At 38.2% G+C, this 16,230-nt stretch overlaps 1 protein-coding gene across 3 annotated transcripts in view; it reads left to right on the top strand.

Moving 5' to 3' along the window:
- Positions 1-16,230, top strand: part of LOC307162907 (uncharacterized protein) — a 77,009-nt gene that overhangs the window by 52,771 nt on the left and 8,008 nt on the right. Inside the window, exons 1-2 of one of the 3 annotated variants that reach the window (XM_079878649.1) lie at positions 11,159-11,238; positions 11,811-12,110. In XM_079878649.1, coding sequence (XP_079734775.1) covers positions 11,894-12,110 — 217 coding nt within the window. In that variant the 5' untranslated portion in view covers positions 11,159-11,238; positions 11,811-11,893. Of the gene's footprint in view, positions 1-11,158; positions 11,239-11,669; positions 12,111-16,230 lie in introns of those variants that run through there. The other 2 variants (XM_079878648.1, XM_079878647.1) reach the window with 2 other exon arrangements.

Genomic DNA, 16,230 nt, shown 5'->3' with positions numbered 1-16,230 from the left:
TCCTTTTTTGCAACCAGCTGTGAGGAATAGACTTATTTACACTCTTCTCAGGCCATCTATTACTATGCAATCAATAAAATCAATAACACTTCTGTAACTTAATTTGTCAAGTTACTCCATTGCGCTTTTTCTTGATGAATGCAACAAAAAAAAAATTTTTTTTTACAGATTTTTCAATATGAGATAAAGATATGAAACAATGAAACATAACAGCATCCTAGCTGTAACAATAAGCAGGAGAACACTTTTAAAACTAGGTTTTGTATTGTAGCCTATATTTCTCTATGGCAGTGAGGTGCACTTACTGCAAATGAATCATGACATATAGTCTTCTACTAGTGAAGCTCACACTGCAGGGTCATACTAATCACGATTTGATATCAGTCTTGATTCAGTCTTCTCTCTGTCTGCTCTATTTAATGCATTCAATTGCAGACCGTTGACCTTCGCACTGGCTGCGATTGGCATCTCTGGATTTGCGCCCGATTGGTTATCTAACTTGGATGAAAATTCCTACCAAGTCAAGAGTCAGTCTCTGTACTCTGCACTCTCAGGGATTTTAGAGGAATGACCCAACCATGTATACGATTTCACACATTTTTGGACCTCACAGTAAATGTGCAGGTTTACTAGTATACAACATCAAATCTATATAATAGGTTCAATGCGATATTTCTTGTGGACACTTGGGCTTTGCTAATTCTCACATGTAATGACTTTTATCATATCAAGATCTTTGTGTGTTCTAGACCAACTTCATTTGGTGCAAGTATTCGATGTATCAGCATTCATAAATGTGGGGTGAATATCTGACTAAACGTTTTTAGAGTGAAACAGAAGTTCTTCACACCTCTCATCTGCAATGTCTGCAGAAATGGTGTGTAAACCACTATTCCTCTGTCACAATACATCAAAGCATTCAAAAACCATTAGGCTTTAACTCTATAGTTTCAACCATTTCACATTTATTCAATTGCACTGTTCATCTTATTATAGCAGCTATTATAGTTCTAAATCTACACATTTATTAAGTCCCCAGGGTGCAGTCAGAATTTTGTAAAACTGCTTTCTCTTTTTATGCTTCGTGGGCATGGAATGAGCTGCAAAAAACTATTAATAGAAAATAAAATAAAAACACTCACCTCTTTGAATACCTTTTAAAGGTATTTTACAAAAACATGTTGCTGTTTAACATGGATTTGCATACTTTTGTGATGTTTTTATGCATTCTATACACAGATGAGCAAAAACATTATGACCAGTCACAGGTGAAGCGAAAATCATTGACCATCTCATAACAAGGCCACATATTAAGGTTTGGGTAGATTAGATACCCAAAGGTATATAGGTAGATACCCAAGATACCTTGGTAGATACCCAAGATACCTTGCCCAAGGTTTGGGCAAACCATCAGTTCTCGTAATCAGTGCGTTGGATGCTGGAGAAATGGGCAGGAATAAAGATCTGAGTGACTCTGACAAGGGCCAAATTGTTATGGTAAGGCGACTGGGTCAGAGAATCTCTGAAACGGCAAGGCTTGTGTCACTCCCGGTCAGCAGTGGTGAGAATTTGCCAACAGTGATATGAGAATCACAAACTGGCAACAGGGTGTTGGGCACCCAAAAGGCTCATCAATGCATGAGGGCAACAAAGGCTATTCCGTCTTTTCCGAGGCCAACATAACTACTGTGGCAGTGGTAGTCACACAAAATGTGAATGATGATTATGGGAGGAATGTGTCACAAACACACTCTGCATATGAGGCTGAGTAGCCACAGGCCAACCAGAGTGCCTATGATGTCCCCTGCCGAAAACGGCACAATGGGCACATGAGCGTCGGAATTGGACCTTGGAGCAGTGGATGAAGGTTGCCTGGTTTGATGAGTCCCATTTACGTGTATATCTTTTACATCGGGAAGTGATGGCACCAGGATGCACTGGGGAATGAAGACAAGCTGGTGGAGGGAGTGTGATGCTCTGGTCAGTGTTCTGCTGAGAAACCCTGGGTCCGGCCATTTATGCGGACGTCAATTTGACACGAGCCACATTGTTGCAGACCAGGTACACCCCTTCATGGTGTTCCATGGTGAAAGTGGCCTCTTTTAGCGGGACAACTCTGCCACACTGCACACATTGTTCAGGAATGGTTTGAGGAACATGATGAAGAACAAGGTGTTGCCCTGGCTTCCAAATTTCCCAGATCTCAATCCAATTGAGCATCTGTGGAATGTGCTTGACCAACAAGTTCGATCCATGGTGGCTCCACCTCGCAACTTACAGGACTTGATTGATCTGCTGCTCAGATACTACAGGACAACTTCGGAGGTCTTGTAGTGTCCATCCCTTAACAAGTCAATGCTGTTTTGGCAGCATGTTGAGGACCAACAGCATATTAGGCAGGTGGTCATAATGTTTCGGCTCATCTGTGTGTGTCAAACTGCAACCAGGTCATAAGTTTTTATGCATTATATATGTTTTAATGAGTGAAATTGTTGTTGATTCCCTGGAAGATTTTGTATCTGGTATCTAAATGCAGCATTGCTTTTCAAAGTGCAATTCAAGAAAAATTACAATAAGATCGGCTGCCAAAGTCAAAATGACCCACCTTTGCCCATTAAGTACCTGCCAGGAGTTCGATTCCAGCATAACAGATTTTTAACCTGGTATATTTAAAAAGGTCACTTGAAGTGACAGAAATAATACCATGACTCTTTGCAGATTGATTATGCAGCTGATTTTTTTTGTGGGATGAGGAACTTGCTGACTCCTCCAGAGAGACGTATCTTTCTGCTCTGGTAGTTTATTACTTTATTCCTTCAGAACATCTATTTGAAGATCAATGTATGTCAGATATCATGACATTTTGATGTATTCAGCCCTTTTCTCCTACACAACAGAGTTTCATGCAAGCTAGAAACTTGAGGTAGCAACTATGTCCAATATTTTTTTAAGGAAGCCCTGAGAAGCCAAACAATAGCTTGATTTATTCAAAATGAAACTAATTAGGATTAAATAAGATTAAGATTTTAAATAATAATAAACAATGAGTTATGTTACATGCAAATTAATATGAATAGTAAGTAAGTAAGCTCTGACAATCTTAGAATAAAATTGTTTTAGAGACAAGATTTTTTTTTCATCCGATCCTCAAGAACAATAAGGTTTCGCTATTGGTTTCATTCTGCCACTGATCATAGCAATGAAAACTCTTTATGTGATTAGATTAATTTATTCTGAAGCTCGCTTTCTGTTTTTTGTTCATCCAAGCAGTACCTCTGGCACACCAGAAATCCACTTTAAATTAGTACTCAGTCGTATTTGACCAATTTATAATGAACAAACTTTGTTAAAGGCACAAATAGCAATTTGCGTTGTGGGACCAATGTGCATTTAAAGTATATAACTTGTAACCTCGGTTCCCAGTGCCACGCAGCATCAGATCTTGGTTAGTCCCGATTGTGATCTAGGCCATGAACACTTGCTGTGGAATGTGGGTTAACCCATTTACACCAGCAGCGTAGCCGAGTTCGACCCAGATGTTACATCAGTTGTAAAGTTCTTCGTTCTGACAGGCCTGTGATCTGAATACAAGCTTTACTGAGCAATGCAAGATGTGGTAATAGCTCACACTGAAATAAAAAGTCTGTCATGTACATTTTATCATTCCAAACCTGTATCATCTGCACATCACACAAAGGAAGAAAATGCCAAGTCATATAGACTAATGGAACGTTGGTATGTTGGTTTGTGTTCCTAAATGATGACAGATGTTTCATTTTTGGCTGAACTTTTTCTTTAACACACCATTGAATTGATTGCTAGGCTGTGTCAAGCGCACTGCTGCAGTAGGGCTTGATGTTTTGCATTCTGTACTGCAATTTATGACCCGCGTACAGGTCACTGAGTGCAGCGGCAGTGAAGGGAGAAACTTGCAGTCTATCTTAAATGCCTGCCAAGCTGCATCTCAGTGCTACAGCAGTTCTTGTGCCAAATTTGAACTCCATGCCAAATTATTACCCCCCTGCTACCTGGTTGCCTAATCCTAACCCCACATCTACCTAATCCTAAACCTACCCATACTGGGGTAATAATCTGGCTGGGATTTGGCACAGCATCGGCAAGTGGCGACACAGGGCCCCAGGGGTTTACAATCGAAGAGCACACTCAAGATTTTTTTTCTCCCATTCAAATTCTATAATTTTATATTTTTATTGTTTTTACATTATTTGAATGTTTTTATTTCAAATAAATGAATTTTTCAAACAAAATGAAAACTGTCATCATTTACTCACCTCATAGCAATCATACCAAACCCATGACTTACTTTCTTCTGTGGAACACAAAATAAGTAGGCTATTTTGAGGAATTGTCCTGATTACTTTTCCATGCAATTACATTGAATGTGGACTGATGCTTTAAAGCTTTAAATAAGGGCCCCATAATAGTATACACATAGTCTACAATAGGGCTGAACGATATGGACAAAATTTCATATCTCGATTTTCATGCCAGATATCTCGATATCGATACAATACGATATGACTACGTAAGTACTAAAAAAAATACATTTAGAGTTTGTAAAATACACGATGATGTCTATGGAAGAGGTAATAATAATCCTTTCCATTATAATTCGACACGTTTTATTCATATCAGATACACATTGTGTAAGTAACTTCAATGTTTACTCTATTCTATTCCCAGCTCACCAGCCACTTACTTTTAAGTATTTCGGGAGAAGTGGATGAATTCACGTGTTGTAAACATAGAGGTTGTAAATCCAACAGATCCGATTCTCTGAACTGCGTCTGCGGCACAAACTAACACGGCGGCGCCCGCCATCGCGCATACAGCTCAACTAACGCGATCGTTATAATGGTGTTTAAACAACAATATACTTCCACTTGCATGTATTTGACAATCGGAATATCAGATATTTCATGCCATAGCTAACACATTTGTGAATATTCTGAATAAAAAAGGAAAAATGACATAAAGGAAGATCATCATTCATTCAGCGCTGTTGCTGCTGCGGTGTGTCACGTGACAAGCAATGACGCGTCACCATGGAAACGCCGCCCCCCCTCTCACAATATAGTTCCCACGTCCCTGGTAGTGTGCGCGCGCTGGCTTTAGCGGTGCATTCAAGGGCACTCGTAAAACTGATGTTTGTTGTGACTGCCAGAGTTGTATGCAGGGCGAGCGCGGAGAGGGAAAATCTATATCGTCTATATCGTTGCTTTTTTCGATAGTAATATCTTGAAAGTTCATATCTCGATATAGATACGATAACGATATATCGTTCAGCCCTAGTCTACAATGCATTATTCTTGTTCTTAAACTGTCATATCCCTAAAGTAAAATGTTAAAGGTGTGGTCAAAAAAGTCCATTGTCAGCAGTGTTGCAATGCTTGAAGCATGGTTTGCATAGCCACAGAAGTCACTTTTAAACCAAGCAGCTTTCTGGTGGTCAACTCGCTAAATTGGGCTAATGCGCAACAAACTTCCTTATTCTGTAACAGGTCATTTATATGTGCTTTGTTAAATATAGAGCCGTTTTACTCAAGATACATTCAAAGGAACAAGCAAAGATGAGCATAAATGTCCATCGTATAGATTGATAGCCTAAAAGTTTTTATTTTTTATTTTACTTCTTCTAACTAACATTTAGATATTTAAATCGAATAAAACAGCAACAATAAAAAGATCTAGCTAGGATAGCGGATTACCTTAAAAGTCCATAGATTGTCGTCAGTTCGTACTGCCAATAACACTTTCTCCGACAAGCGGATGCAATGGGAGAAGTTTCGCCCTCACACGAAACAATACAAATTCTATTTTAAATTACTGGATATTTTTAATCTTAGAAAATAAATTACATAGAACATTGGTAGAAAACAGACATATAATATGAATCCATGACCATGACAGGACATTTTTGATGTTATGGAATGTATAACAAAACACAATCAAAGGTTAAAATTGCATTAAAGGTGCCGTAGAATGGATTATTTTATTATTTTATAATGTTTCCTGGGGTGCCCTTATAATGTTAGTATGTTTTTTAGATCAAAATTTGTTATAATTTAGAAATAAAAGGCATATTTCCTAGCCTGATTTCATCCTTTGATTTGAACACTCAGTTTGAGGGGGCGTGTCTGCTGTGAGACTTCAGTGTTGTTGCCCACTGCTGTGATTGGCTGACATGATTGCATATGAAATATCTGGCATTACATGTAGAGCTATCTGGAAAACTTTTACTATTACAGCTTTTATACGTTTTTACTATTACAGCTATCGGGATTAACGAATCATGATAAGTTTTTTAAGTATTTAGATCTATTCCCATCACATAAAAGGTTGCAGTGATGAGGACTGAGCAGATGACAGCCTGTTGATCGCGTGAATGAAGATCTTATCACTGCAACGCGATTTACTGATGCATAAACAGTGTTGAACGACTTTGAGAGAAAGATTATCTGTCTGAACTTAAACAATTACACATCAGAAATTCACATAACCCACTGGTTCTTCAGAGGCTCGGATGAAGGAGCTAAAAAAATATTTTTGTGTTCATTTGTACATCCAAACACTGAGCAACTGCCATCGTTCGCTCGTTTGCAAGCCACGATGTCTCTCGAGGAAAAAACAATATCGCGCTGGATCTAGATAACACAGTGTAAATTATCGTTAATAAAATCACTACTTACCGCTTGCGGGAATATAACGTTAGTTGAAATTGCCCCCTTCGTCCGTTTGAGACGCCGAGAGAAGCCTGGCTGCTTGATATTGTTCCAGGTTAGAAAAACAGTCCGTGGTGAAATGGACAGAGCAACTAACAACTTCGAATTAAACTGTAGCGGTATCCGATTATAGATAGATTATAGATAGATCTGCCATTTTCCCTATGATCCTCCTCCTGCTTGTTTCTTCACCTGCAGAACTTCTGATGATTCGGCTGTGCAGTTCCGCCTGGCATTGAACATGGGCTGGCATATGCAAATTTTTGGAGGCGTACATATTAATGATCCCGACTGTTGCGTCACAGTCGGTGTTATGTGGAGATTCGCCTGTTTTTCAGGGGTGTTTTTCAAAAACGAGATTTAAATAAGAAAGAGAAAACTATGGTGTTTGAGACTCACTGTATGTCATGTCCATGTACTGAACTCTTGTTATTTAACTATGCCAAGATAAATTCAATTTCACATTCTAGGGCACCTTTAACAAAACTCAAATAGTTGTGTAGGCCCTATGTTCAGTATATGAGTTGGACTGGTCATTTTCATGATAATATGATAAGATGTGATGGTTCTCAGCCTCAGTGGTATTCTTCTATCCATGTCTTGGCTTATGAATTTTAATAATAACGTAACGAGCCATTAGATCACTATCCCTAAATGACTGGCTGAGAAGGAGCCGTACTGCTTGTAAATTTACGAATTCTGCTATGGGAATATGTATATTAAATAGGTGCATTATGTTATGAAGCAAGGTAGCCATATTAATATTCATTCGCTGCATTTTCATCATAGTACAACTGGTAATTTTGCGCACGGATGAAGTGCTGAGCTGCATCTAAAATTGCATACTTACCTACAATATAGTAGGCGAAAAACAGTATGTGACAATATGTCCGAATTCACAGGACTCAAAAAAAAAAAAAAGAGTAGTTCCGGCGAGATTCTGATGTGTGCATATGGGCACTTTACTATCCCATGAGGCCACGGGAGAGGATTTGTGAATGGCGGTGACACTGTAGGTCATGTGATAAGGGCAACATGGCGAATGTAGTAGGCCTACGTCCAGATTATTCAGATTCATACTATATATAATGTACTTTTTTAGCGGTTGTGGAGTAACTACTACACAGAAGACAAATTTTCTAGATTTTCCTTGATTTAGGTGTAAAATAAAGCCTGTGTAAACATACTTTGTTTTGTTCTACAACGTAAATTACACACATCCATAGTGAAAATGCACATCCATTTGAAGCTGTTATGTTCATTTTTGCAAATGTATGTTTCTAATAAGTAACTAGATAAGACAGCTTGGGGTGTGAGTGTGTGCAGTGTACATTGTAGAACAAAACGTGAAAGTATCGTAAAGTTTACTACAGGTTTTATTTGACTCATAAACGGAAAAACCCCATTATAAAACCCAATAGGAAAATCTCGAAGGAACCAGCGGAAAACTAGACTTCCGGGTTCTGACGTCATACCTGCAGCACTTTATTCCAGCTCCTGTCATTAATTCACCACTGCAATAAACCTTATTCAGAGCAGCGCCATGACAGGTATGAAAGTGAGGCTGTGAGGGATAGACTTACCGTGGTTTCAATGGCATCTGCAGTAAAAAGCTGTATAAAGCCCCTAGATCACTTATAATTTTCCACTGCTCATATTGTCGGGAGGTTTCAAAATCATCTACATTACATTTAGGGCAACAAAATGCAAGTGCTGCATGTGACTATTCCCAGTAAGTCTAGCAAGATTTTTTTTTTTTTTTTTTTTATAAATAGGTATACAATAGTGTTAATATTAATGGGTCAAGTGTTGGAAAAAGATGCATCTTCAGCCGTTTCTTGAAAATGGCTAAAGACTCAGCAGCTCGGGTTGAGTAAGATGGATCACCAGCATGGAACAGTCAAGGTAAAGGTCCGTGAAAATGATTGTGTGCCACTTTTAGATGGCACCACAAGGTGCTGTTCACTTGCAGAACACAAGCTTCTCCAGGGCACATAAGTCTGAAGTAGTGAGTTTGGTGCAGAGCCAGTGGTTGCTCAGGAAAACATCTACACATTAAGTAACATAGCTAGATTAAATCTTAAAAAGCAAGATAGATATCAGCTCTACTGAAAAAAAGTTTGACATTCTGCATGTTTAATTCAAGAGAAGTGCTCTGAATTAGTTTTTCTGGGATGTTCTTGTAATTTCAGTGCACGGCTGTAAGAACTGAATACTGTCCTATTTGGTAAAATGGATATATCAACTTGATTCATCCTCAAACTGGTCTCTGCTGGTGTGGTAGAAAAGCAGACCACACCATCCAACTGGCATAAAACTGCACTACATTGCACTGTAATAATGAAATAAATGATTTTTATTTGTTTTAAACGATTTAAAGGTCTATGAGACCGTGAGGACCTGGCTGACCTAGCGATTGTCACCTTGTGCTTACTGGAGGTCTTGACCTAAAATTCTAGCAGCTGTTTTTTAATTACTTAAATGTAAACATAATTGTTTATATAATCCCTAATCAGGTTACTTTTAATTACTCAAGGCATTGTTTTGTTCTGTTGTTCTGCACTGAAAAAGTTTAATGCAATTTCCGGTACTTTAGCCATCATGCCAAAATGGATGATTTTAAGCTATTAAAACATTGTTTTATTTGATAACAGTTATCATACTGCACCCCCTGGTGTTTGAAAACTGTGCTGTTTTTAGAGCATATTCATAAGCTGTATAGGCCCTATACAAGAAGCATATGCTGCAGATTTTAAAATCGAGTTTTGTTTAAATAGAGTGAAATATATATATATATATATATATATATATATATATATATATATATATATATATATATATATATATTATCATGGTGAAATGTGGCACATGGTATGGTATGATAGAGTACATTTCTGCTTATCTGTCATGCCTATCACTGAACTCATGTTATTCACAGTACAATAGTAACAAGCCCTGTTCCTATACATGGTTTATCTTCAGTATTGCATGAGCTACATGCACTGGCAATGACATCACAAAACTTGCACAACAAGAATATTATTTCATAAATTACTACAAAGGTCCATCCTTCATTTGTCAGTTTTTAAATGATTTATATAAATATTCTTATTATTATGATTGAATCATTTAATGCCTTTGAGGCTTTATTAACTGCTTCAAATGCCTGAAACTTTGCTAATAGAAAATGACAAAAAAATTATTGGTTGAAATGTATAAAAATTATTGGTTGAAATGTATTTTCAAACGTAGTCGTCGCTTTCAAACGGCATTATAATAGCCTACAGCTGCCAAGTCGTGTTAAAATAGGCTATGAATATGTTTGTACTCAAATAACTGTTTTGTGCCGTCACTTGTATAGGCTACTAAACACATGCTTTAAAGACTTTTCAAGAACAGCCGTGATAAACATCTGGCTTTAATCCTTACATTAAAGTTTAATGGTTGAATACTGCATGAATGGGACTTCACCTGCTAACCAAAAAAAAAAAAAAAAAAAAAAAAAAAGGTGGAAAAAGCAAACTGTTTAAAATTGCAAAACAGTGAATTTAGAAAATTGTGTCAATGGAGGATCGGTTTTCTCAAAAGCTCACTCTAGATAAAATCATCTGAAAACATATGAACAATATGTAGGCCTAGGTTACAAAATGAATTAATAATTGAATAATGATATGATCTTGAACAATTAACTATGATCCTGTGTACAGAAGCTGTACATTATGTCTACAGAAAGAATACCTCGAATTAGCTTTATGCCTCGCACTTTGCCACATTACAAGATCCGACAGTTTAGTAAGACTGTGTGAGTCCCGCAGTCTTCTTCCTCTGCACTCTGCAGTTAGGAGGAACAGGAACCGGGGCTGTGGTATATTTGTGGCCACAGATCCTATGCACGACAAGGGAGCTCTTTTCCTGCCGTTTACAGCTTCAAAAACAAATTTAAAAGGTTTTACACGAAAGGAAACGAACAACACTTATTGAACATGATGAACATACAAGAGATGAAGACTGCAGTCATATTAGTAGAATAATAAACGTTTGTTTGTTTTTGTTTAACATGAAGCCTCAAGAGGGCACACATTTTGCCTGTGGAAGTAGGCTAATGAATGAATGAGTGACTTTTACAATGGCTCCAGTAGCCTAACTGAAAATTTAGCAGATTCAGTCATATGCTTTTGTCCACTGTAAGTCCAGCATCATACTGCACGTTAAAGAAGACATCATGGGCTTTTCTATTATCTCAAATGTTTGTGGGCGTGGTCAATATAATAAATAATCACATAATTAATAATAACCTTGGATTTATTTTCTCAAAATCATGTTTCTTATGCAATAAAAAAAAAAAAAACCAGCTCAATTTTAACGCACCATGCACCACAACATGCGTCTGAATCTGTAATCTGCCATTATACTCGCCCAGCTTTTCTCTGCCGATCATGCAGCGGCTGTTTTTACCGTAATTAAAGTAGAGGAGCGCACGCTGAAACGTTCTGTAGTCAATATGCTGGAAAATCGAAATAGCATGCGCGAAAAAAGTAGTGCATAACTGTATATAACAGGCAATAACTGAATAGCTATAATCTACTAAATGTTAAAGACGTTTAAATTGCTCGGGTCATTTATGCTCACCGCTTGACCTCAGTCCAAAACAACAAAACGTCGGATGCACAAACCTACTAACGGCTTCATCAAACTTATTTTATTGAATGTTGAAACGGCGTTTTGCCATGGCTTGTTTCTGGGTAATGTGCGCAGGACGTTTTCAAATTTGGGGCAAAATGGCGAAGTGGTCGTCTGAGGGAAGATCCTCTAATGTGCTTCTGAACTACTTTGACTCCCTGTGCGACTTCGCGGTGTAGATTACGGTACAGCGTAATAAGGGGTGTATACATGTCCACGATGTGTTTCTCGAGAAAAGGGGTAACTGTTGTTTTTTAGGCAGTTGTTCTGGGAGACTTATGTATATTTGACACTATTTTGGGGGGTGGGAAGAGGAAGAATGACAGAGGTCTTTCAACGGAGCGGTTGTAAACATGAACGGGTCCCTCTACATTTCGTTTTTCCAAGGTCAGCTGGAGTCCGCACTGGAGCAGGTTGTGCAGCTCGCCGTTCAGGAAATCACCAAGACTGTTGGGGCCACTTTGGATTCAATGCTATTGGAAACAGCCACCAAAGAGCAGGAAAATCAGCGTTTAAGGGCAACCCTTCAGTCTCGGGAGCTAGAATACGGAGTGAACGGTAAAAGCAATGCGTCTAAAAGAAAAACAGATACGAACGATGGAACAAAGCAACACACCCCCAGTCAGAGCTCTGAATGTGGCGACCAGTCTGAAACGCTCAGGCGTGAACAGAAAGGGCGAGCAGTTGGTAAGGCTAAAACTGTGTTTTTATTGAGTAGAAAATAACTAAATGCCTTTCATATATTGTACAATAACCTGTTATTGAAGCGCTTATGTTTACAATGCAAATCTGACTCGATGGCTTGGTACGCAGTGACGAGGTTTCTGAAACAAGGGTAAACACCATTTTGAACGGAAGGAGGAAGTCATAATAAACTTAGTCCCTTTTATTTTTTTTGCACCCATGCATTTCAAGTCCCTAATTGTGGTTAAACGCCCCTACATTTCAGAAACGTGGCACGAATTACCAAGTTGTTAAATCCAAACCATGCCCTGATGGAAAATCCAGCTTTAAATGGTGTAGTTGGTTTCTTGCTGGCCATTAGCTGGTTTACCAGACATCATGTTTCAAAAAGCAGCTTAAACTGTTTTCTTGCTGGTCTAAGATGGTCTACCAGCTTGCACCAACTTATGACCATCTTAGACCAGCTAGAAACCATGCAGCTACCCTGATCTAAAAACATGACTAATAGTAAAAGCTGGATTTCAGTCTTATTTGTAAGTCTAACTTATTAATTTTCTTGCTGAAGTTCAGATAGCAATTAAGATGAACTCATCCATAGAAGTTGTTTAAGTTAAGGAGCTGTTTTTAAAACCAAATTCTCTGGGGAAGGAAGTGTGCAAGTCTGCAGAATTGTTCAAAGCAGACTGTAGGGAACAACAAGCCATTGTTTTAGACAGATGTCTTTGTCTTTGTTGAGTGGAATCTTATCATTTAAGGAAGTTTTTGATGTCTGGTCTTTGAAATGAATCTTTCTTAGCAGTCCTCAGGCCTGTGTGGGCATGTACACATAGACAGTTTGATGTTCAGAGTGTGGCTGACTTGTTATGACTGCTGCCAATGGCTGGTTTGGGTGATGACGCTTCTGTCGTTGAGCTGTTCCTTAGCGCTGCTTTTCATACTGCGGTGACGGTAGCCATGGGGAGGGTGTCCTTGCCTTGCATTTTAGCCAATGGATGTGGTTAGAAGAAGCCACACCTTCCAGACCCTGCAGAGGGTATCCATGGTTGGGGTTTGAGGGGGGTGGAGTATCATGAGAGTCTTCATTCTACAAAAGCAGGGGCTGCAGTCAAATTACAAAGGAGCCCAATGATACGCTTTGCATGTCAACATGCTATGGTAATGCATAGGCCTACGTTTTTTCAACAATGCCCATTTAATTTCTTTGATATAGATACACCACTAGACTAGAGTCAAATATCAGATATTTACCTTGCATACAGGTAAATCTTTATTTTCAATTGCGGCTTTCTTAAAGTCAACATCAGGGCTCAACAGTAAGCATGACCCACTAACCCTGTGTCAGTGTGAGATCGTTCCAGGCCATTTGAAACCACTGCTTTGTTGCCACTGAAAAACTTGTTATGCCTTGCAGACACAATCTGATGTATTTTGTGATTGTTTCAAATTCAAAATCTCCAGACAATGCAAGAATGACTGGCGACAGTTTTGGGAGCATCAAAAAAAGGAATGTTTTAAAAAACTACAAACCAATTAGTAATATTTTGCATTGTTTGCTATCATTTTCCTTCAAGATTTATATACATTAGCTGTGTAATTTGCAGCCTGTTTTATAATCTTTTTGTGAAGACATATATTTGTGAAGAGAACTGAAAATTTAAGAAATCATAACATTTAATTAAAAAAAATATATATGTAATTAAAGCAAATATAAAAATGCATTACAAAAATGAAAATTGATCAGTTTTTTTTTTTTTTTAGAAATGTATTTTTATATTTCCTAGAAATAATATTGTGTTAAATATCTTAAATTGTAATACTTTTTTGTTTGGTCATATTTTATGGTTGGGCCCGAAAAAAAATCTTTAATTTAATGGATTTTAATGCCTTTTTTAATGCTTGGTAATAATTTATTAGTTCTCATTATTCCAAAGAAATAAAAGCCTCTGAAACTACTTTTTTAGTAGTTTCAGAGCACTCTTACTTTTCTGGCTGTGTACACTCTTAGTATGTTTGATTCGATTAAAACGAACCCTAGTGCGATTACCCTGTTAGTGCGCTTTATTTGAATAAGTGTGAACGCTGCCATCTGAGCTCTGGTGCGCATCATCAAACAAGTAGACTGAGATCGCTAAAAAGATGGGTCTCGCTCCGCTTCCAAACAAACTCTGGTCCGGGTCTAATGAAATACGAACGCAACATGGACCAAAGACATGTAAACGAACCAAAAACAGGACAAGAAACAAGATTTACCCCTAACCCTAAGCAGGAATGCTCAAGAATTCCTTTTTTTCTCGTCATAGTCACGATGTTGCCCATCACAGTTCGGTACAGGCGTCAGAACCGCGTCTCCTTGCAGCAGATCTTCATTTGTATGTGTAATGGAGGGATTCCTGCCACTGTTTTGACTCCTTCACGAGTTCTCAGCTGGTCAAAATACCATCATATGTAGGCTACGCACACACAACGAGTGCATTTAGCACAGAACACAGCATTGTTTTGGATGTTTGATAAGTTCTGTTGCGAAATGTACATAATAAAAGCCGACCAATCAGGTTGTAAACATATCAATATGCCTTTATTTTCAGCATCTTTAGGTTCTGTGTTAAAATGCCAATGTGAAGACCAGGACTAAATGTTTGTTTTTTTTGGTCCGGACCAAACAAACCAAGCGAATTTTGTGTGAAGTGTGAACACACCCTCAGCTTCTCTCCTGTCATATAAGCCCTGTTTATGCCTGGCATTAAGAAGTGCTTTTCGTCACTCTGATCACAAGTAGATGATGATAAATATACAGGTGTCAACGGGGTCTAAAACAGTTTGAGCTTGTCCACTTTAGACCACTTCCAGAGGTAGTCGAAAAAACGCATTTGACATGATTGCTTTCGTAGTGTAAATGTTCGGACCACGAAAGACCGCCTACTCTCCACCTACTGATCTGATGCGTAAACAGTACGGGAAGCACGCTAGCTAGACGGGATTTAAACTTTGTCGGCTGAAGACCTAATTTTGGTTTGAAGATGAAAAGCATAGCTTACCAAGCACAATGTACCGTTCCTGATACTGCAAACCCTGTTTACACCTGGTATTACTATGCATTTTTGTCAGTCCGATCACAAGTGGACAACGCTAAATACAGGTGTAAATGGTGTCTAAAACGTTTTGAGCTTGTCCACTTTCGACCACTTCAAAAGGTAAAGTGATTGAAAGTGGACAAAAGAGACAGATTAAACCACCAAGTGTAAATGGGTGTGTGTATCCCTCGTCTACTTGTGATCCGATTGACCAAAACGCATCTTAATATCAAGTATATAAACAGGGCCTATAGACCACTTTGCATGATCCATCCAATTGCCAAAGGATCAAGTCAAGTCATGTACTACATTTCTTTTTCTTGAATATCCGGTTTCATTTTGCAATTCATCACATTACAGAAGTAAACTGGTATGGAATGATATTTCATGTTGTCTAGAATATGTTGCAGATTTTCATCATTAGTGTGAGCTGTGGTGTCAAATGTGTACACAAATGTGGTGTAAGTAAATCTTCTTAGTCAACACAGTTTGATATCGACAGTTAATGATTTAATAGTTTAAAGACCAAACATGTATGTATTCTATATTGACTTCAATCACTAGTTTTATTGTAATTGTTTTTTTGTGATTGTCTGTGTTTCTATGTTGCTGAAGTTTCGATTGGACTACCTGAAAATTATCTCACACAATTAACATTAAAGGGTTAGTTCCCCAAAAATGAAAATTCTGTAAGTAATTACTCACCCTCATGTTGTTCCAACCCCGTAAGACCTTCGTTCATCTTCGGAACACAAATTAAGATATTTTTGATGAAATCTGAGAGCTGGATCACTCCTCCATAGGCTTCTAAGGCATTATCACTTGCTGGCCCAGAAAATGCATTAAAGACATCGTTAATATAGTCCAAGTGACTACAGTGGCTCAATTATAAGTTTATAAAGCGACGAGAATACTTTTTGTGCCCAAAAAACCCCAAAAATAACGACTTTATTCCACTATTCATTTCCTTCTCTCTGGGCCTCGAGTTTTTTCACGTAGTATAACTGCGCAGCGCTTCTGTGTTGTACGTCACACGTAGGCTCACTATTGGC

The sequence above is a fragment of the Squalius cephalus genome, assembly GCF_949319135.1.
Source record: "Squalius cephalus genome assembly, chromosome: 8".
Classification (NCBI taxonomy): Eukaryota; Metazoa; Chordata; class Actinopteri; order Cypriniformes; family Leuciscidae; genus Squalius; species Squalius cephalus.
The sequence above is the reverse complement of the archived record's forward strand: the minus strand, read 5'-3'. Positions and strand labels throughout refer to the sequence as shown.